Source organism: Amblyomma mixtum, chromosome 9, assembly GCF_055824585.1.
Source record: "Amblyomma mixtum isolate Tamu chromosome 9, ASM5582458v1, whole genome shotgun sequence".
Classification (NCBI taxonomy): domain Eukaryota; kingdom Metazoa; phylum Arthropoda; class Arachnida; order Ixodida; family Ixodidae; genus Amblyomma; species Amblyomma mixtum.
This window is the reverse complement of record NC_143020.1, coordinates 31346386-31369987: the sequence shown is the minus strand read 5'-3', so window position 1 is coordinate 31369987 and position 23602 is coordinate 31346386. Positions and strand designations below refer to the sequence as shown.

Genomic DNA, 23602 nt, shown 5'->3' with positions numbered 1-23602 from the left:
TTGAGTCACAGCTTTCAAAGACATGATGGCTGCTGTACGTTAATGTACTAGCCCTTAATACACGATATAATGGAACAGGATCTTTATATTCCTCTCCGTTTCTATCCCACCCTGGTATATCGTTTATGCTTGCGGCCAGCCTTGTAGCGGAAGCAAAGCTCACGTTGAAAGAATTCAGGCCACAGGGAACTTCCTCAGCCGAGTAGGCACCCATATATGTATAACAAACTTATCCAATAATAATGCTTGTGTTGGTCATGACCTGCAATGTACAAATTTTTTTAATACTGGACATTGCAAGCACAGTTAAATATTGAAGGTAAGGGCCTATTTTTCTAGTTGGCAGTAAAAGCTTTACCATCACTCGCTTCAGTGTTAAAATTGCCTAGAAAACCTATGGGGAACTTTTTGACGGTAGCAAAAATGGTAATAAAAAAAAGTTCAAGTCTTCCGACGAGAGATCTACGGATATATTGATTCTAATAGTGAATCTTACAACGCATGAAAAAATTGCTTTCATGAACTCTCTCCGGTTCAAAAAATGCTTTTGTCCAGATTTGTTGGGTCTGCTTTCAGTGAACTTCAGTTTTTCTTGGAGCCATTTGTGTTTGTCTACACGGCTGAAAACGCATATGGTGCCTTGAAGAATTTTGGCCAAGACCGCTCTTAGCGAAGAGTGTGGGGCTGCTTGCAGCATAGTCCGAATTCATTGTGGTCTTTAAAACGTTGTCGCACGCTTACCTTGTCGTCTTCATGCATCCGTGTATTACTGAGGGCTTGATATAAAACATGATTGATCAACAAGGCCACACTCATACCTTACCAAGCGTTCTAATCTATTCACCAACTGTTTTATAAATCGCTGCGTTCAAACATGAACCCTTTGTATTCATTAGGAACCGCTCATTCCTCACTGAGTAGTGGTTTGCCGCGCTAAACGGAATGAGTTATTTTTCGTTGTGAACGACACTACCGTCGGTACGGCATGTAGTAAGACGAAGCTAAAGGGTTTATCTGCTCGAAATTGAATGCCGTCTAGGAGTTTCGCAATACACCTTGTGGCGCTGCTGTTCCAGGTAGGCAAAATTATTAATAAAAGGCAAAAAATAAAGGCTATTATAGCGGATGCTTAAAAAAGAAAGGACGTGAGATGTTGTGTATCTATCGCTGCACTTCTTTTTCAAACAGAAAGAGTAAAAGTTTGACGGCATTATTTAGTTGAACGTCAACCGGAAGACTGCACTTTTGAGTGCCTAAAAAAAATACAGCTGCGCTGAAAAGCGAGAATGGCACACGCGATTCCGTTGATAGTTCGTTCGCTTTCCAGAGAGAATAAGTGACTAAGGACATAAACCAAAACACAACATGTCGAAGCAAAATATTTTTAATGGCAGATATAAAAGTGCTTTGAAATATGAGCACATAAGCCGGGAAGTAGAGCGGCTGTCACACAGCTGCTCACATGAGCAATACCATGCCAAAAGTGCCAGCTTCAAAGCTCCACTTCCTCTGTGATCAGCGCCGTTTTCACAGCAAGGACGATCTAAAGATGTCAGCACGCCTACGGACTATAGGGCATATTGTATGTTTAACTCTGCTGGTCACGTTCCACGCGTGGGACGGAACGAACAGTGCCGCCGACTCAACAGATACTGACCCAGTGGTTGCCTTAACTGTTGGGAAAATACGCGGAGCTAAACGCGCAGCCGCGCATGGCATGAACGTCTACGCCTTCACCGGCATTCCCTTCGCCCAGCCGCCCATTGGACTGCTGCGCTTCAAGAAACCCCAAGCCGTGAAGCCGTGGGGTAACGACGTGCTCGACGCAACACAGACTCCACCTTCCTGCATGCAGATCAGTGTGTTCGAACCGCGTCATCTGGTCTGGGTTCCGTACAGTGAGTATGCGGATGGGCTCTGTGACGTTAGCCTGACACCATTTTCTGCTTTCTGCCAAGAAAAAGAATGTAGGCTTCATTTTAGACTTCTCACTCACGCTGCTCAGATAACGCTTTATAGACTGCTGCCCGAAATTGCTTGACTATTGTAAAAAGTCGCCACGTATTCTTTTTTTCGTGATGTGAGCATTTACAACATGTGATAGCGAGATAAAAAAAAAAACTTTAGGCCTAGTTACGAACTGGATAAAATGCCATATTTTTAGTAGTTTAGAAGCTGGCCAAATTTCTTGCGCAGATTTCACTCCCAGAACTACGGTACGAAAGCAACTGCGAGGTATGGTGAGGGATTCCAGGATGTAGAAACCAACAGCAGCAATCTTCCAGTGTATGCCTCTTTTCAGGTATAACATTGCCCAATTCCAAATCTCGCACGCAAGGAATTTGCTTTCGATGCACAAAAATTGCCCTAACGCGAAGTGGTCGTGATAAATGCAGTGGATTTACTGACTGCTTCCTAAATTAGAACTCGCTTTGGCAGCTAAGCACTCTCGGGATAAAATACCAAATATGTTGATACGCCTCGTAATTTTTTCATTAAAATACCTACATTGGCGTTTTTGTGTACTATGATCCTCACGGAATGGTTCAATAAATAAGCCGGATTTTTTTTTGAATGAGAGAGAAAATAAATTTACGATTTGTTTTTCCTCTCTTTGAGCTGGTTTCACGGCTACTAACAAGTTTTTGAGATGGCCAAGAAAAAATATTTTTCTTTACTCATTTTCTTGGCTCATTTCAAGCATTGGAGGTATGTAATGATACAAATTTTACACTTTTGTTTTCCTTTGGCTGTGTGTTTTGGGTACAAAAATATCATCTAGCAACAGGCTTCCTGAGATGCTGGAAACCAGAACTGTTTTTTGTGGACCTTACTCTGAGTATCGTGAAGCAGCAAAAATAAAGTACATGGGAGTGGTTTTGAAGCTTAGAAGTACTTTTCAAGCTGCTTTATTAAACTATAGTAAACACTACATAACGGCGGCACACACTCATCTAAGCCAAGAGGCATAGCGGTTCGGAAAGAGCACTTCTTTTCCCTTTTGTTGTCTGCTGGATAGATTATTGAGCGCCTCAAGTCTGGCAGTCTTGATGCCAAAGGTAGAACAAAAGGGCTCTCGCACAACTTCCACCTTCACCGTTCGGTCACTTTCCTACGTGGCGTATGCACAAATTTCGGACTTACTACGTCTGCCTGCCCCTATATAAAGCGTTCATTGATTACGAGACAGCATTCCACTCCGTAGAAACCTCAGCAGTCATGCAGGCATTGCGCAGTCAGAGTGTAGAAGAGTGTTATGTGGAAATATTGGAAGATATTTATAAAGATTGCACAGCTACCATAGTTCTCCTTATATAAAGTCAGCAACAAAATTCCAGTAAGGAAAAGCGCCCGGCAGGCAGACACGATCTCGCGTATGCTATTCACTTCCTGTTTACAGGAGGTATTCTGGGGCCTGAAATGGAAACAGTTGGGTATAAGAGTTAATGGAGAATACCTAAGTAATCTGGGATTCGCTGATGACATTGCCTTTCTCAGTCACTGATGACATAAACTGCAAAGCATGATCAATGAATTAGACAGGCAGAGCAGAACGGTGGGGCTAAAAATTAACATGCAGAAAACCAAAGTAATGTTCAACAGTCTAGCAAGAGAACAGCATTTCTCAATTGATGGCGCGGTGCCAGAAGTAGTAAGAGAATAAATATGTCTATTTAGGCAGGTATTGACTGCTGATCCGAATCATGAGAGGGAAATAGCTAGAAGAATAAGAAAGGGGTGGAGCGCATATGGCAGGTTCTCTCAGATCATGAATAGCAGTTTACCAATATCCCTCAAGAGAAAAGTATACCACAGCTGTATCTTACCGGTACGCGCCTAACGGGCAGAAACGTGCAGACTAACAAAGAGGGTTCAGTTTAGTTTAAGGACAACGCAGCAAGCTATGGACAGAAAAATGATAGGTTCAACGTTAAGAGATCCAAAGGTGCCAGAGTGGGTGAGGCAGGAAATGCGGGTTAATTACACACTAGTGAAAATCAAGAAGAAGAAATTGGCTTGGGCAGGGCATGTAATGCGAAGGCAAGGTAACCGCTGGTCCTTAAGGGTAACGGAGTGGATTCCAAGAGAAGGCAAGCGGAGCTGGTGGTGGCAAAGGGTTAATTGGGCGGATGAGATTAAGAAATTTGAGGGAATACGGTGGCCGCAACTGGCGAAGGACAGGGTTCATCGGAGAGACATGGGAGATGCCTTTGCTCTGCAGTGGGCGTGATCAGGCTGATCATTATGGTGATGATTATGATGAATACGTCTGCCTATATGGACGAGGGTGGCGCTGGGGAGCGCTCTCAAGGTTCGATTCCACTACCCATAAATACCGCGAAAGCAGAAGATTGGACAGCTGTCACCGTAACTATGTTGGTAGAGCACCGGACGCGAAATTCGGAGGTCGTGGGTTTGGATCCTACCGGCGGCGTACGGTTGCTTTTCTTCTGCTTTCTGATCAGTTATCTTTACGCCATAAAATAGTGACACTATTATTTCGAATTAATCAACACCACAACTTAAAAAAAATTCCTTACCCTTCTTGGTTGTGGCGACTGCTGGCCTTTGTAATGTAGTGATAATGAGTACCTATTTTCCTGCCCATTGTCTCTTGTGCAGTCAGGACTGTTAAGCGTAATTAAAATTACCTTCAATTTACTCTTTACTTACGGGCATGTGTTCTTGAAAGACATAAGAAATTGCGGTGTTGCCGTGACAATCTTTGATTAAATAAAGCAAAATGCATATAATCTTTTTCTCTTAAACAGCTCATTTGATAGCTCAGCTCTTGCCGGACGAATGTGTGTTCTCCGCGCAAATTTATTTTTCGAAGAATGTCGAAGAAAGAGCAGTGTTCGTCCACGCTCGCGAAATGACAGGCTGTTATGGATATATTAATTTATTTATTGTACACCTAGAATGAACAAAATAAGGGTAAACAAGAGAGAAAATGCAATGAAATACAAAATCTTACCACGAAGTGAATGGCACTGGGTTCAGAGCAAAACATTTTCAATAGCGCTACAAAATGCACGATTTTTGGTGTGGAGTGCGGCTTTGCAGGCAGACCATTTCGGTGGACGGCTGTTTTAACAAAGAAACAATGCAGGTCCGAAGTAGTACACGCGCGAGGTTTATAAACGGCTTCAGCCGAACTGGTGCAAAGGGTGATGTGATGAGCTGGTTTAAAACCTGCGAGGGGTAAGTAATCAAGTTCATGAAAGAGGCTTAGTCTGTAGAATTTGCGCCGCTTCTTGAGGTCAAGTAAGTTAGCTTTTAAATTTCGTGCAGCGACACTAGAATGATATGAGTAACCTGATGGGATGAATCTAGCTACACGCTTTTGAACTGTTTGAAATGTTTTAGTCAATTAGAAAATGGCAGGGTTCTACACTGCGCATGCAATTTTCATCTTTGGACGACCTAACGATATGTAGGCGGGAAATTTATCGGAACAAAAGAAGCTAATGGTTTGGTTTGGTTTCTGGGGTTGAACCTGACAATGTGAGTCAGGCCATGAAGGACGCCGCATGAAGGGCTCTAGAAATTTCGTCAACTTAGGGCTGCTTAACCTGCCCTTCCGTAGCATAATACACGGGCCTCTAGAACTTCGCCTCTAACGGAATTTGACTGCCGCAGCCGTGACCGAACCCGCATCTTTCGGGTCAGCAGCAGAGCGCCATAACCACTGAGCCACCGCGGCAGCTAAGCTAAACTACATCGTAATTAACACAGGACACGATTAGCTTGTTTCATAATCGCTGTAATATGGGTCGACGAAGAAAGATCTTTGGATATGTTAATTTTTAGGTACTCAGGTATATGTGGGAGAAAATAACGCTGCTCCATACAACACAGTGGGGCGTTAGATAAAAGCGTCGGAAATTAAAGGAAATTAACGATGTTTCATTAACATATAAAGAGATTAATAAGGTTTTACATCAATATTTAATTTATTACAGTTCAGTCAATAAAGTATTGCCGTGTGTGGCGCAGTAAGGCACATTGGCATGGACCTATGGTAGACAAAGACACGTTACGGCATCCATATAGCACAGGTTTGGCGTACAATTCTGAATAATATATATGTAGCGTAAGTTTCAGCTTTGCTTGCTGATATGATAGTTTTTCGTACAGTTTCTCAGCTGTCTGAAAAGGTATTCCATGGAGGTTTTTGACGTTGTTCGATGAGGTTGCTACTAGTGGACTTAGTGAACAGGCTCTTTCTCGTGTGCATGGCTGAAAATATTTAAAGTGTTCATGCAAAATATCCAATTTCGGCGCTTGTAGACAATCCCAAACATCTTTGTACAGTTTCGATTTTGTCAAGCATCTATTCTCTTCGACAAAGAAAAAATGTGTTCCTAGCGCCGAAATCGGTTTGCGCTCTTTTCTTAGCCATTGGAGACTTGATAGTTTTCAAAAGCATTTCGGAAGAAAAAACGCAGCGCTTCTTTACGATGACTAAACTGCATTAAATTTAAAATTGGCATCGTTAATGGTTATCGTTGCCACACTATCTACGCAGCCGTCTCGCAAAATTTCACCAAACGTTGAAAGGCTCCAGGAATTCAAGCCTGACCGTTCTGGAGCTGTATCCTTCAAAGAACAAACATCGTTAGTTGTCTGAAATGAGACCTGGATTCGGTAGAATTTTGGTCCCGTTTCTTGTTTTCTTTGTCTGCGGTTCTAGCATAGTGATCGGTTCACCTTTCTTCTTCACATGAGTGAATGGTTTTAACACTATGAAATAACAAAGACAGCGATTTCATATTTTATTAGACGGGAGGATATATTTATTGAAGGGATGTGACTGACTGTTTCTTTTGTCGGTTTGCTGTATTGGTGAGCTATGGGAGTGAAAAGGGTACCCGAAAAGGGTACCATAGGCCGAGCAAAATTTACGACCAGTCATAAAAACACACGCAGCTCGTCGCTAACTTCCTGCGCTGGGGTATCGCCCTCCTATACAGACGTCAGTCATCAATTCCGCGCTTACAGATGCGCAGTGCACAGGTCATGTAATAACATTCTGGTTTGTGGTTTATGGGGTTTAACGTCCCAAAGCGACTCAGGTTGTGAGAGACGTATAATGAAGGTCTCCAGAAATTTCGACTACCTGAGGTTCTTTAACGTGCGCTAACATCGCACAGTACACGGGCCTCTAGAAATTCGCCTCCATCGAAATTCGACCACCGCGGCCGGGATCGAACCCGCGTGCATCGGGTCAGCAGCCGAGCACCATGACCACTGAGCCACCGCGGCGGCTTGTAATAATACTACACGACTTTACACATTGCACAGTAATTCAAAATCCCGTTTATTAACCTACCATCAGGATCTCGTGCAGTAGTACAATTTTTATCGGGGCTTCTGCTATTCCTACCGTATATGTTCATTCCAGGGAATTAGCTGTATTTTGATTCTTACCAAACAGCGGATGAAGAGATCAGAGAAGGGGGTGGAGGCCGTTCGAGAAGCTTATGGGTAAAGGCGTAAAGTTTGAAAACGTGCAAAAAGACACCTTGCGGATGCAAATGCGAGGACAAGTCACGTGGATTCGCTAGAGAAAAGCAAGGGAGTTGGTAATCTTTTGCGCGCCAATAAAATGACCAACGAAAGCCGCTATTCCCAACGCAGGTGTACTAAATGTGACAAAGCGGTATATAACAGGTAATTTTTTTAAAGACCTTTTTAGCCCTGCATCCTCTATTGCCTTCAAAAGTGTTTGTTCAGCAGACTTCACAAGAGCGACCGAAGACCCTTTGGGCCATGATTTTTTATTACTTCCGGAATTTTTCTTTCGTTGTATTTTGTTCACTGTCACCAAAGAAACAATACATAATATATGTCTTCAGGACCGTATTTCTACAACAGATGGAGTCGTCTCCTATATATAGGACACAACGACTTATTCGTTTTATATAGCATTAAAACCAAGTTTGGTGTTATTGTTTGCTTTCAAGCTTCCGTGATGTTGAAAGACCAACACGGTGCTTCTTTCAGCACAAAACAATATGCAGATTGTGAGTAATGGGCGTGAAATGCCTTGAAACATTCTTCGCACTTGTTATGCTGAGGTAAACATTTGTGACATTTTTTCTGCTTGCATTTTTACACTTTGTATTGGTGTTGCTTATCACCCTTTAGTTTCCTATGCCCAACTTAGACGTATCTTACGTCCTGCACTGGTTGCTGGGCTGTGTAGTTATGCTTTTAGTGCCTGTAATTCAGAGGAGGATGGCTTTTTCTTTTTGCGTTGCAGGTGAGTAGTGCCGGATTTTCGGAGACTTTCCACTACATTCAGAGTAAGCTCGAGAGCATCGATCGCGCACCTCTTGTTTGCGCTAGAAATTCACTTCCATGCCTCTATACAAGTCATCCGTTCGTCAAGGTAATGTTGATGAAAAGTGTAATGACTCCCAGTGTTCATTTTCTGCAGCTGATGGACGCTCGGTAGAGGTTATCAAAACTCCATTGTTGTCCACGCCTCTCATACTGTCGTTGTACTTTCAGACAACTTAGGGATGCTTCACATTTTTTATGCACCTTTGTCTCACGCCCTCAAGACGTTTTGTCTTCGTCATCACCATCTTATTTCAGAAAACGAGACATCTTAATCTTTGAGACGCGGATGTTTCACCGATACTCATTAGCCACTAAATAAAATAGTCAGCTTGGAATACAGTCCTTTGAGATAAACAACAGGGAAAAAGTCACGTCACAAACAAAAACTAGACAGAACGTTTACTACGCTCGAATCAGAGCGAAACCGCGGATTTGTACCACACAGAAGAGGGCGGGAACTTCCGCGGGACAGAGCGCTCGTGCTAGGCCAGAAGGGAGCAAACAACGACCGATCTTGCTCGGGGTTGGTACCAATCGAATTAGTGCTTACGCAATAGAAATATTTCGCCTGTATACGTAACACGCGGCTAGCGTTTATAACTACTAAGCCCTTGTGTTTTATGCATAAGACAAACACATCGGGGCATGCTGCCACCAATGTATTAACAGCACAGAAAACTTTCCTCAACTGTTAAGGCCTTTAGTTACTTTGAAATAACACGCAAATTTCTAGTCGCGAACAGACCTGCAGGCGTTTAGTAAAATATTACAAAAGACGCGCTCCACATTACTGCCGCTGCTTTCACCTCCCGCTATCTTGCTTTTTTTTACTTTACTCTCGGCGTTGCGTAGAGGAAAGAAAGAAAAAAAAATGATACCTAAGGTTATGGGGATGTCATGGAAGTCAGCAATGCTCATGTTTCAATTTCTAGACAGCTAAGTCTTGGCTTATAATTATTTATCTTCGAGTCCGTTTTATGGGAGACGAGTGCAGAAGGGGCCCCGACTACCATTGTCCGAGTAATAGATTTCTGGTGTGTGTAATCCCCGAGAGGCAGTGTCTGTATGGAGTGCGGAATCGTTTGGAAGAGCACCGCAGCGCATTTTGCATCGGGTAGTCAGTGCTCTTAGCCACACTCTTCAAATCGGGTTTATAAATGCTGTGTACCAATTAACACAATGTGGCGTCTGCCCCTAGTGCCCTGACACACGTCTCACACTCTTTCATATCTCGGGGGTGTGCGGGTACAAACACGAACTCTTAAAATACCTACCACATCATTCTGAGTGGCGGGAGGTACAGTGGTACGGCAATACCTTGGCTGGACAAGAAGCGCTCGTCCATCAAGTTAGTCAAGCACCCATGGCCAGTGGAGTCCTCGAATCAGGAAGTCACCCACTCGGCCACTCGAACTAGATCAATAATCTAGTTGGTTCCAAGTAGTAGTAGTAGTAGTAGTAGTAGTAGTAGTAGTAGTAGTAAAAGACTTTTATTCGACCATAATTTATAGGCCGAGCATGTCGACCGCCTGGGCCACCAGAAGCCGCTGTTCTTCTTCCCCTTCAGCGCCAAGCCAGTCGAGCCAGGTGGTGATGGATAGAGAGGGTGGGGGGGAAGGAACCCGACTGCTGAGCAGCCGGGCAATAGAAGAGGCAATGGGCCAGGTCCGCATAGATACAGGGGCAGTTGGCACAGGAAGGGTCCGATCGATAGCGATAGAGGAAGAGGCGAGACGTGGTGATAACTGCATTCATCTGACTGTGCCGAAGAAATCGAGACTCCGGCACCGTGAGTGATGGATGAGAGGGAGGGTAAAGGCGTCCCATTGTCCCCCGAGGGCTTGGGCTAGGGGATCAACGGTCCCCGGAAAAGTGTGTCACGGGCGAGCTGATCGGCCAGCTCATTGCCGTCAATCCCTGAATGCCCAGGGACCCAGCGGAGGAAAACGATGGAAGGCTGCAGTGCAGAGACCGCTCGTTCGACCTCCAGTTGGAGATAAGGGGTCAGGGTGCGTTTCTGTATGTGGTGTATAGAGGCTTGTGAGTCTGAATAGACTGTGTACTCTTGGAGAGAGGGAAGGAGGGCATGCGCAATGGCGAGGACCTCGAGGGACAATGCGTCTGGAGGGTGTAGATACGGCCCGCTGGTGTGGGTTTCAGGAGCAGGGAGGTGTGGATGGTACAGGGCGTAGCCGCAGGAACCTCGAGGAGCCACGAAGGAGGCATCCGTGTAAGCTACACCCTGGGTATCAAAGAGAGGGGAATGGTGCTGTGCGGCCACATGACGACGTCCGGCGTGCAGGACGGGGGACATGTTGGTCGGGAGGGGAAGGATACGATGATTGGGAGCGGGGTGGGAATAGGAGAAGTAAACGGGGAGATTGGAATGGGCGAGATACCCGCTTGAGTCAATAACCACTGACCCTGACGGGTAATGGAAAGCCGGGCAAGCTGCGAGTCACGATGAAGACTGAGAAGAGAACGAAGAGGGTGGAAGAGGCCTGTGGCAAAGAGCTTAGTGGTAGATGTAGTGATAGGGAGGTTGAGAGCTGCCTTGTAGAGGCCCACAAGGGCAGTCTCGAGAGCGTTAAGTTGAGTCTGAGTGAAGGAAGCGTAGGGTGCAAAGTACAAGACCTTGTTGAGGGCCAGCGCGTTGGCAACTTGGCACGCGTGAGCCTCGTGGAGACCTGAGCTTCGAGTGACCACGCGCCGCAGGAGGTGAGTTACAGAGTGGCAGGTGGTGACAGCGCTGTGGAGGGCTTGCACATTCTTAGCCGCATGCAAAGGGAAGTCAAGAACGTTGCACTGTGTGACGACAAGAATGGGAGAGCCAGAAAGGTGGAGAGAGACGAAGTGGTTGTGTGAGCGCTGGTAGGAGGAATGGTTGAGAAGGAGAAGCTCGGATTTCTCAGGAGCAGGAGAGAGGCCAGCGGTGGTGAGAAAGGAGTCGATGAGATCTAGGCCACGTTTTAGGGTGTCCTGTACGTGACCGGGAGAGCCAGATGAACACCAGAGATTGAGGTCATCGGCGTAAAATATATGATGCAGGTCGGTAATTTCAGCTAGCTGGGAGGCGAGAGAGGCCATAGCGAGATTGAAAAGGGTAGGAGAGAGAACAGCACCTTGAGGAGTGCCACGGGTGAGGTGGTGTGGGTTAGACAAGTGGGTATCTACTCGAAGGCGAGCCACACGTTTAGAGAGGAATGAGCGGATATAGGAGTACATGCGGGAGCCACAATCCAAAGAGGCGAGTTGAGAAAGGATGTGATCGTGGCAAACAGCGTCAAAGGCCTTGCGAACATCGACGGTCATAAGTGCGTAAATTTGAGTGGGTGTAGGGGACAGGAACGTTTGCTGGAAATTCAGAAACATGTCCTGTGCACAGACGCGGCGTCGGAAGCCAATGAGAGATTAGGGGAAGAACTGCCGTGCCTCAAGAAAATCATAGAGGCGAGTCAGAACCATTCGCTCAAGGGTCTTACCGACGCACGACGTCAGGGAGATTGGGCGGAGGTTAGAGAGAGAGGGAGGTTTGCCCGGCTTTGGAATCATAGAAATAAGGGAGGATGTCCAGGAGCTCGGCAAGCAGCCGCTCTCCCAGGCCTCATTGTAGGTTTCAAGGGGGAATTCTTTGGCGCACTCAGGAAGGTTACGAAGTGTGGTGTATGTAATGGCATCCTCACCGGGAGCCGAGCGTGTAGCATTAGCAGCCAGAGCAGATTCGAGCTCCCGGAGAGTGAAGCATTCGTCCGGATCGGGGTTAGGTCCACCTGAGTACACCGGGTAGGAAGGTGCCAGAGGGGGCGGGAGGTAGATCAAAAACTTCGGAGGGAGTCCCCTGAGTGATGGCTTTAGCTAGAATGGGAGCAAGGGCAGGCATAGTGCGAAAGAGGGATTTAAAGAGAGACGATGCGGATCGCGAGTGCAATGCAGAATCAAGGCCATCGCAAAGAGCACTCCAACGAGAGTGCTCGAGGGAGGCACAGTGGGCGACGATCTCGGCCCGCAGAGCAGTAACCCGGGATGAAAGTTTGGCATTGTGTGGTTGGGAGCGAAAGGAGCGTTGAAGACGTTTACGGCGACGCCATAAACGGAGAACGTGAGGATCTGGGCCTTGGATTGGGTAACGAGAGCGAACGCGACGGCTACTGGACGTGAGCGCTGCAGAGATGCGCGACGTCCAGTCGTCGTAGGATTGAAAGGAGTCGGAGGCGAGATTAGTGCGAAAAGCATGCCAGTCAGTGTGAATAACCGGATGACAGCGAGGGATGTGGGAAAGAGAGGTGGTGATATGGATGAGAAAGTGGTCACTCAGAAGAGTTTCGGCTGTCACCTGCCAGTGAAAGGAAAGTGAACCCCGAGAGAAAGTGAGGTCGGGTGTCGTGGGGCGTTGTGAGGCAGTGCCCGCTCGAGTAGAAGAGCCAGGAGTATTAAGAAGGGTGAGGGGGCGTTCCTGGGCCAGACAATGGAGGAGGCGGCCGGGTTTGAGGGTTTGTGGGTAGCCCCAGAGTGTGTGAGGGGCATTAAAGTCACCACCAAAGAGGAGATGGGAGGCAGAAGGAAGAGAGTGAAGGAATTTGCCCAGAGCAGAGAATAAAGAGGAAGTGACAGGGGGGTTGTAAAAAGACAAAAGGACGAGTGAGATGCGGGAAGAAGGGTGGTAATAAACCATACCAACTAAATATTTAAGGAGGGTGGAGGGGATGTCAATTTGCTCTACGAGCACGTCACTGCGTATATAAATAGACGCAAGTGGTGTGGCCGTAGTGGCATGGTCGGCGCGGTAGCCTGGGATAGTGCGGCCCGTCCGGGTCTCCTGGAGAAGGAGAAAATGAGGCAGAGAGGGGCGGGTGAGTAGATACTGGTGGAGGGGGTCTTATTGCGGCAAAGATTTCGGCAGTTCCACTGCACAATCTCGAGGTCCTCGCCAAACGCCATTATGATAGTGGAGAGGAACGTGTTGGTACGCGTTCCTTCTTTTTTGCCGGGGGCAGTGGCTCATGGACGGATTGGAGCATAGATGTGAAGGATTCCAATTGCTTTTATTGCGCTTGGAGGGTGGTAAGAATCTGGAGAATCGAAGTTTCCAGCTGAACCAAGCGAGTGTGATGTGCCTGTGTGGTGGTTTCGACCGGGTCTCCTGGAGAAGGAGAAAATGAGGCAGAGAGGGGCGGGTGAGTAGACACTGGTGGAGGGGGTCTTATTGCGGCAAAGATTTCGGCAGTTCCACTGCACAATCTCGAGGTCCTCGCCAAACGCCATTATGATAGTGGAGAGGAACGTGTTAGTACGCGTTCCTTCTTTTTTGCCGGGGGCAGTGGCTCATGGACGGATTGGAGCATAGATGTGAAGGATTCCAATTGCTTTTATTGCGCTTGGAGGGTGGTAAGAATCTGGAGAATCGAAGTTTCCAGCTGAACCAAGCGAGTGTGATGTGCCTGTGTGGTGGTTTCGACAAGTTCAGCCAAAGGGGCGACCTGGGCGCTGGAGGAGGAAGTGGTGAACGTGGCAAGGTGCTCATTTAACTTGCTAAGCTGGGAGGCAATACATGAGGTGGTTGTCTGGACGGTTTGAGTCAAAGCGTGTATCTGCTGTTGTAGATCGTGGGAAATGCGCTGCTGCTCTCGCTGCTGGCGTTCCAGCATTGCGAGCCGGAGGTCGAAGGAGCGGCTCTCGTCAGTCAAGGGTGGAGAGGGTGGTGTAGTGGAAGAGAGGGACGCTGACACCGAGGATCCTTTAACTATGGCGGCGTAGGAGCCTGGTGGTGACGTGATCGGAGCTGATGGAGATTCATGATTAGAGGAGGAGAAGGAGGAGGGGGTGGTGGGTTGAGCGGCCCGGCGCAAAGCTAGGCGTCGGAGGTATGCAGCTTTAGCACACTCGCGTTGTTTAGCAAGGAGGAAGGGGCAAGTGGGGTCGAGGGAGGGGTGAGTGTTCACCTGGCAATGAACGCACCAGGGCTGGGCACACACATGAGCGGAAGGGTGAGCGGGTAGAGGAGCAGCACAGCGACGGCACTTGGCCGGAACGCTGTGCTGGGGGCATTGGTGGGCGCGGTGGCCTAGAGTGAGACAACGGGTGCAGGTAGGAGGCTTAGGTTTATGAGGACGGCACCGGAAGGCAACGCGTTTCAAATATACAAAGTGGGGGATGACGGTACCAGCGAACGTAATGAGCACTGATTGAGTGGATCCCATCATGCGAGCAGCGATAATATCTGTTTTGAAAGATTGTAGATCATGCATGAGCTCATCAGGCGTGAAGTGGCCACCGACGTTATGGATGACGCCGAGGCATGAGATGGGAGGATGGGGGGAATAAGTTTTGATGCTGACAGGCTTACCGTGAAGTTGCGTGATAGAAAGTAGGAGGTGGGCGGTGAGATGAGAATGAGTTTTTAAAAACACAAGGCTTTGGGCTGGCTTGGCCTGAAGGGTGATGTCTGCACTGGAATAAATGTTTCTCCTCCTCCTCTCCGTTAGCGCTATCGAAGCTGTCTGGCAGGTATCTCTCGTTCCCGTGCAGCGGCATGAAACTGATGTTGGGGATCGTTTGAACCCTTCGTTTCTCGGACGTTAAACCCTGTTTCCACTCCAGGCTTTATTGACGCATGTTGGCTTTGAATCATCTACCTCCAACCACCCGGAGAAGAGCTTATGGACACACACAATGTATTAATAAAGCATGAACGATGACAGATGACAATGTATGGACTTTTTGTACGTGAACCTCCTACGCGTATGCGACTATGCTTTCAGGCAGGCAATGCCTGAATGCATGTCCAACTCCAGTTTTTCCGAGGTGACGGGTGCATGCAGCACCATGCAAAAGCATGTTAAAACACTCGTTTGGCCATGATCGTTTGGCCTTGTTAAAAACAAAGCCCTCAATGACCGAGTGTTCTGACAAGTGAACACCATACGCAACAGAACTGGCGCCTGTACGGATGCATATACAGCTCGTGGTTGAGCGAGAAGTTTTTGAGGCTAGAGCCTTAATAGCTCCATTGCGAGATAAGCCGATGCTGTATGTGTATTCGCAGGCAGAACAGAAACTCGGAGCGATTGGAAAAATACGGCGACGTCGTCAAGCTCCCGCAGGGCGCACACAGCAAGCCGAGCGGCACAATTTCAGACAATAATATACACTTGGTTCGTCTTATATACCAACAACTAAATGACCTCAATGTGGCGCAGATATCCCGACTACATTCGTACCAAAGTTGCGAACTACCGCACGTTGTACAGTGTGCCGGATGATGTCATATCATTTCTCTTCGCATAAAGCAAATGCAAGCCAACTCAGAGGCTAGTCTGCTTCGGGGGTTCGAACCGACATCACACCTTGAATTGTATGCCTTCCTAGAAATTACCTCTTCCTGTAACGCACGTTTGAGGTTTCTACCTAGGTGCGAGACAATTACTGTGTCATTTAGTTTCCTGCGAAACCAATTTTCTTAATAATATTAAGACGTAAACCTTCCTCGTACTTCTTTGTAAAGAGTTGCAGGAGGTGAAATACGATTTCCTGTTCCATATAGCATAGTTTATAGTTTTTAGGGTGGAGGCTAGCTCGTGACAGATAGTCGACCCGAATATCTGACTGTTTCAATAGGAACTTTGTGGATTCAGCTTTGGAGGAATCAGCGTTCGGAGGCGCGTCTTCGTTTCATTTCTCGGTGTGTAACAGCAGCGGTGGCCTAGTGGCTTGAGCATCCGCCTCGCAGGGTTCGATTCTGAGTGCCTTCGGGTGCCCACCGGTGATACAATGGGTACAAGCTTTCGCCTGCCTGGTGCTCGGCTTTTTTGGGGCGAAATGCTTATGAAATGGGTCTCTCACCCCAACTTAAGTAGAAGAAACAACCTTGTGTCACGTCGCTCTTTGGCCAGAGATGCCCTTGCGCCATCATCATTTCTCTTTGCACAACCTGCGTCGAAGTCAAACACTCACGATGACGTAAGAAGGCTCTTACTAGCGTATATAGCTCATTTTGGTCCGTAATTTTGAGTTTGGCTGATTTTGTAGCGAGAGCTACACTACGCCAGCCGTTTCGCCTATTCAGCATGGTCGCACTTTCGCCGTGGTTGCCCCGACCTGGAGCTGTTGCCCAGCAACTGCCGCAGCTGGTGGGCGCAGCCGCTCGGCGCGCCATCTGGCATGACATTACCCCGCTGTTGCGCTTGTCGTGTGTGCAGATGCCGCTCGCCTCGCCAGTTGTGCGCATGCGTAGTAGAGAAAGAAAGGGTGTTGCCGCGCGCGCGCGCGCGTGTGTGTGTGTGTGTGTGGGGGGGGGGGGTTGGTTGGCGTAGCGGGAGGCGAGCCGTTATGGACAGCGATGAGCCGGCTAGGCTGCAAGAAGCCGGACCTCAGCGTCGGAACGAAAGAAGGAGGAGACAGCATGCCGAGGAGACCAAAGAAGAGAATGCCACTCGTCTCGATAAGCGTCGTATTGACACCGCCGCTAGCTGAGCTCGCTTAGCCTCCGACAGTGAATCCGGAACGGTCGTAGTCGACGTGCCGACTTCGGCGTCTCTCGATACCTACCATTTTTAAACAGAGCTAAACGACCACCTATTTTTTTTTTTGTTTTAAATAGGAGTTGAGCGCCGGTTTTCTAGAATTTACAAGGCAACTTTCTTTCTGACAGCTTTTGCAAATGGATGGTCTATGTTAAGGTGGAGGCTTGGTCAAGTTGATACATAAAACTTGAGTAGGAAAAACAGCGCGAAACAGGATGAGAAAGAACAGGACGGCACAACGCGCTTACTAGCGGATCCTCTTTATTCTGCCATAAGCAAAATTTTTCTTGTTTACATGTTTTTATAGCTTCTTGCAGAATAAAAACCATTTGCTAGTCAGCGCGTTGTGCCATTGTAGCCTTTTTTGTCCCGAGTTTGTGCGCTGTTTTTCGTTCTCAAACGTGTTGTGAAATGGGTTCAAGTTAAGTTTGCCTCCGATGTTAAAGCAAGGCGGTTCACGAAAATTGTCCAGCAAGAATTTTCGTTGTAATGCGCTTTTTTTTAAGGTAGGCTACCTGTAGTCAAAATTTGAATTTCAGCGTCTTCGCGCCTTTCTTTCAGAAATCCTCTCGTCACTTTTTGCACACTAGAAGGTCGGCGTTTCTCCGGCATCCTCACCTCCGGGAGCGGAGGTTCCTGCATTTTGGAGCAGATTTTTTGAGAAAGATTAAATTTTTTTTTCGAATTTTACTACCTGCATTGTCACTTGTCACGTTGTCTGGGAAATCATTCGCGTGGTGGAAATACCGTATGCTGGTTTTTGGGCCATTGGCCGGCACGCATCTTTCGGGTCCCACGTCACTAAAAGCTGAAATACGCAGACGTCAAGGTATTACGCAGTTCTGTTTGAATATCACGGTGCTCGATGAGGAATTGCATGCTGATTTAGATGTAAAAGCTGCCTACCTGCCATTTCCAAAATAATTTTACCATGCTCTTCACTCAATGTGTGGTACTGAAACTCGACTTTGCTTAGCGCTGGATAACCAAATCATTCCTTTTTTTGTCTTTCAAGTTTCGTGTTCGGACGCATTTAAGACGTTAAAAAGTTCTCTACCGTTGTCGCGTGTGACTTGAGCACTCGTGACATTCCAGCTTGCTATATTAATGCTAACAAGCCCAGAACACTTGAAATGTGATAACGGCTTTGAGAAGTCACTTTGTGCATTGCTGTTGACACCTGCATTCTGCTAGCGCTGTTCAGTACCGAAGGCTACGTAGATGCATGTGTATGAAACACTGCGGTTTCCCCAACAGGTGAAGCGAAGAGCGAGGACTGCTTGTACCTGAACGTATGGACACCGGATCTAAATTCTTCTGCACGGCTTCCAGTCATGGCTTGGCTGCACGGCGGGTTTTTTCAGTCTGGTTCCGCAGCCATGCGGTTGGACGACGGCCGTAACTTGGCGGCTCTAGGAGGTGTTGTCGTTGTCACCATAGCCTACAGGTACAGTCAATTCAGTTAAAATTCCGTAAACATCTTGGTAGTTCATAACGAAGAGTACGACACGGACGTCCGCCTTGTAAATGAAAACGGGAGAGGGAAAAGATTCTGAAGTCCATTCGACAATCATAAGGCGTAAACATTTCAAAAAAAAATATTTTCAAGATGGACTCCCAGAAGAAGCGAATAACAAGGCTGTAATATATTGTTTCGGGCAATATCTGAATCTGAATGCTGAATGCTCCCCTACAGAGCACAGAAGAAGTTGGTTTGAACTCGTATTTGAAGACACCAGTGAAACAAAGACACTGGATGCAGAAGACTCAAAAATATCATTTTGTGCAACTGACTTTGCTGAAAATCCCTCTCAGGAACCGATATAATGGTGTAACGCAACAATGTGATCAAGGCAGTATATAAGCGATGTTTATCGTCACTGCTGTGCTTAGGTTTTTTTTTTTGGTTAGCGTAACACCACACAGACTTGTTTTATTGAAGCGCTAGTTTCGATTGGTAGAGGGCAAAGTAATCATAATTAGTATTTCCATTATACTTCGCTAATCATGTTTTATTTTCTTTATTCACCTACCCTCGCGCCAATGATTCAGGCTGAATTCATTCGGCTTCTTGTACGACGGCACCGAGGATGCGCCAGGAAATCAGGGAATACGTGACCAAGTGATGGCCCTGCAATGGATCCAAGGAAACATTCAGTCTCTTGGGGGCAATCCACGAGAAGTCACTTTATTTGGATGGAGCGCGGGTGCGTTTTCAACCGGATATCACCTGCTCTCTCCAGCAAGCACCAATTTGTTCCAGCGAGCAATCATACAAAGCGGCGGTGTGGTAAATAAGGGCCGTGCTCAAGACAAAAGCGCGATGCTAAAGTTAAGCAGCGAATTTGCTCTACTTTTTGGCTGCAACCACACAATCACGGAAAGCGTACTCTCACCACAGTGTATAAAATGCCTGCGACATATAAATGCGACCCTCATTACGGCAGTTGCGCAAACGTTCGTCGATGAAGGCAGTGGTCGGTTCGACCCCATCTTTGGAGATGATATTTTGCCCGTGGATCCTACTGTGGCGAGCTTTCCGAGCGACAAAGATGTGATTATTGGAAATGTCGCCAATGAAGGGAGCATCATTCTTAACTACAAGCTCAGAGACACGTTTTCACAAGTCCTACCTCCGAGAGACATCAACAAAGCGGAGATGGTACACTACTTAGGAATATTGAACAAGCAGGAACCACTGCCTAAGATACTCAAGCTCCAGGAAATCTATATGACGGGCATCGCCGAATATGACTATTACAAGCTAAGACAAGCTCTGGCCAAATCGACTGGAGATATTGGTAACACTTGCGGTACGATTTTGACAGCTTTGAGACTGGTCAATGCAACCGCTACAGCTAATTCTCTAAACAGTGTTCATGTGTACCAGATGAACTATGTGTCTAAGTGCAGCAGAAGACAGCCCTGGTTTGGTATGGCTCATGGTGACGATGTACCTTTAGTATTCGGTAGAGCTTTCGACCATCAAGGTGGATGCGCCGAGGACATTCCTTTCAGCACTCATATCATCACTACTTGGAGCAACTTTGCGAAAGGCAGGTAAGAGGGCACTATACCTTTCCTAGCAATGCGAGTATCATTGAAATCAGATGGAGTAGATGTCCGCAGGCTATGACCAGCCCTATATTTGTTCTTCGTAGATCAGTACAAAGCATTTGATGCCATCTAATAGTCACCAGTTTGTAGGTATTGCACGACCGGGATGCCGTTCTCACATATGTAAACCTACAGAAAAATACCAACGAGGGCTGAACAACATAAGTTCTCTGTAGCAAAGGAGGTGAAACAGAATTCAGGAAGTTTGTTCTTTCCGAAAGCAGACGCACTATAGGAACTGCTCTTAAGAAATTCTTCGCTTGAAGTTCAGGGAAGGTTTGTTTTCGGTGGTTTTGGAGATAAAATGTCATAAATTGCAGCGTGTTATTTTCACATTGTAGATCAAATTGCCCCTCTAGGTAATTCGAGGGAGGCAACGGAGCGTCTTTCTCATGAGTTATAGACTAAAACAAAATCACACAAAAAAAGTGTTTATCTCTGCGTCACGACTTGCTATATGTGAAAAAATACATATGAAGGCCGCTTAGCTAATTGCTGCATCAGGTTTCCTCTATCGTGGACGTGAGGAAATAGAACGAAGACGCAAACCGGAGCATTTATAACACATATGTGCGCTGCTAATAAACCCTGCAAAAGATGTTACGAAATTCACAGTTGTGTATACCAGGTTTTATAAATGTCCGAAAGTACGTATACGGTATCAAATCTATTGTAAAATGCCGACATAGAAAGGAAACTCAGAAACGTAAAAATAATGCAACCTGCCAAGTAGCATAGGAACTACAGCTGCAGTAGACACTAAATATAGTCGAAAATTTGGAAATAGACCCAACAGTAAGTGTAAGATTCTAAATTAGTTTCAGTGGGAATTTGTCAAGCCTCCAATAATGCGCTCATTCGTTTCTTTGTGAATGCATGTAGAGAGGAGGAAGGGAAAGAAGAAGAGAAATAAATTGCTGCTGAAATTTGATTTGAAGCAAACTTAACCAAGTTTCAACAGACCGTCAGCGACCTAAAATTTACTACTGGCGGCAAGGTGCCAAAATTATGGCAGAAGATATCTATCTATCTATTTATCTAGATTCGCAATGGGTGAAGCGAAACTCGGAGGTACTCTCAGTTAATGCATAGGCATATTTCACTCTCCGGAAAGAATGAAGCGTACTGTATAAGAGTATTATTTTTCCAGTGCACGTCTGTGGGGCACGAACTGGGCTACCAGAAAGGGTCTAGGAATAAATTTGGTCCTGTGCACTCAGACAACGGAAGAAAAACACTTGACGTAACGCTGACACAAGAAGACTGTGAATTGTCATAGTTAACCAGCAGGAATTTATTACATCCTCGATGACATCAAGAGGAGCAAAAGTGCATGTACAGGGTGTGCAATGACGAGACCGAAAAAATGTTCATTGCTAAAGGTGAGGGTGAGAACTGCAAGGGACAGCCAGCGCAGCAGGGAGCCAGAAGGAGTAAGGCTAATCACTTGTAAGCAGCGTTCATTACCTCCACTACTTCACGCAATCCAGTGAAGACTCGTGCTGTATTGGGACGCGTGATGCCAAGGCAGTGATGTGTCATTTTATTACGTACATCAAGTTTAGGAGCTCTCCTAATGAAACTGTTTGCTCGTGTAGCACCTTTTTTAGGCTGTGTTGTCTTAAGAACTAAAAGTTTCAACTTTTCTTGTCTATTGTTGATACAAGCATGATCGCTTTGCAGTACCGACGCAGCACTGCGTAAAATTTTGTGGAAATGGTACTAGCCGCATTATTGAAAGGGGTGTCTTATATGTCATGCAAGGCTACACCACACCAAAAAGCTCGAAAGGGTGACGCACGGCCTAGATATTTGTTCATATCCTTTTTTTTCTCATAATAAATCTCCGTGAGCTTCATCTTAGGCGATGATCCATGTGCTTTGCGCTGTTTTAACTCGTGACCACATAGTGCCGTAAATAATACTGCGCGAGTTTCTTGTACTACGATTTTTTCAGCAGTGAAAAAAGGAAGTATTGCTTATTTGCCGTCACAGTGTTCACTATCTGGAAGCAACACTCGCAGTAACTCGACCTTAAGGAGCATTTATCCAGTGCCTTTCTTTTTAAATGTATGTGGAAGAACCTTCTTGTGTTTCTAGAAAAACATATGATGGCTAAACACAAGATTTTGAAAATTTAACCTGAGACAGCGTTCTGAATGGTTATTAGATAACAAAATAGCTTATTATCAGTCTGTTACAGCTTATGCGGCAGGTAATCTTTCAGACTGCGTTGTGAGAGAGGTATGTACTTGCGCATCATACATGATACTGCACGCAGTTATGGACGACTCTCCACTATATGACATTTCGTAATTTCCAGGAAGTGCATGGAATATGTGTACGACATTGATTTAACATAATTTTCGCAGCTAGAAAATTAGGCGCCCTAACTTCCTAATCGGATAGCCCTTATTAAAGCGTTTTCAGGACCCAAGTACATCTAACGGCGGAACCATAGAGAAACATACTTGCGTAAGTACGGAACATACGTAAGTATGTTTCTCTATGGCGGAACCGCCAGAAAAGTATACCTATTGGTAGATGATACTGGCGGAGTTAGTGTATGTCGTAAGGATCACGAAGACAATAATCCTCTGGAGCCAGGAGAAAGAAATAGAAGAAGGAAGAGAAATGAAGATAGAAATTAGGCATAAACGAGTAAAAAGAAGCAACAAAAAAACTGTTCCTGAACTAGGAAGCACTAGAGACCGAAACTGAGCCGACGAAATACGAAGAAACGAGTATTAAAAAGTACGCAAAAGAAAGTCGATGTAACTAAAGCAGAGACAAAACAAAGCTTTCCTAAGGGCTGTAAAGGAAAATATCTGTTCGTAATATATTCGGCGTTCCCTTATTGAACAACCTTGGCTATGCATAGGGGACGCGAGTGAGGTAATCGTAAAGAGCAGACTCTAGTAAATTTCTCGCAATGTAAAGTGTGCATATGAAATCCATAGTCAGCAGCAGCGATTAGCTCGAATTAGGCTACTGTAAACACGTATGCACCAAAGCATCAGGAATACTTGCGGTGTTTCGCGGAATGCCGGCGGAATTAAAGGGAGTGTGAATTGCAACTCAACAGCAGTTTTGAGCTTACTGCTTTCGTTGAGCCTCCAGAAAGCGGTTTAAAACACTCGATGAACCTGTAACGTCACAGAAGGTCTGTAATGTGTCACCATATTGCCAATCTCTGCCTTAAGCTTGCGCAGGCTGAGATGAAATGAATATTTGTCATTTACTACTCAAATCAAATGGCATAACTGTTGAAGAAGATATTGCACTTCCTAAAACCTATTTTGAGTGCCGTTGCAAGTTTTGAAGTGGCTTTTATGTTTTCAAACTTAGAGCTCTTTGCATTTTTCATGCAATGTTCTTCTTCCATTTGCACGGCTTTCAGAAAACCCACAGCACCGGATGGATCAGCCTGGCCGGAATTCACTGATGATTCCAAGTCCTTTCTAAGGATCACTCGTGCAGGATCCGAGATTTCAGAATTTCAACTTAGCTTCCGATGCGCAAAACTGAAAGAGCTGGGATTCTATTGATGTCTCTTTCAGCTGTATAAGCTCAGAAACTCCAAAAAGTTTCCAAACAGCACTTTCGTTCGCTTT

General features: G+C 46.2%; 1 protein-coding gene across 1 annotated transcript; it reads left to right on the top strand.

The window, feature by feature from the left end:
- Positions 1–1474: 1474 nt before the first annotated feature.
- LOC149328653 (acetylcholinesterase-1-like) lies at positions 1475–23536 on the top strand. The gene is made up of 4 exons (XM_089559050.1): positions 1475–1898; positions 18129–18318; positions 18924–19931; positions 23389–23536. The coding sequence occupies exons 1-4, from the start codon at positions 1475–1477 to the stop codon at positions 23534–23536; spliced, it is 1770 nt and encodes a 589-aa protein (XP_089415176.1).
- Positions 23537–23602: the final 66 nt, after the last annotated feature.

What these genes read in the sequence shown, in the direction of transcription:
- LOC149328653 (XM_089559050.1), top strand. Translation starts at nt 1,475, where the DNA reads ATGCCAAAAGTGCCAGCTTCAAAGCTCCACTTCCTCTGTGATCAGCGC. An exon ending in TCTGGTCTGGGTTCCGTACA is followed by an intron (nt 1,899 to 18,128) that starts GTGAGTATGCGG and finishes TTTCCCCAACAG; the next exon opens with GTGAAGCGAAGAGCGAGGAC. An exon ending in AGCAACTTTGCGAAAGGCAG is followed by an intron (nt 19,932 to 23,388) that starts GTAAGAGGGCAC and finishes CACGGCTTTCAG; the next exon opens with AAAACCCACAGCACCGGATG.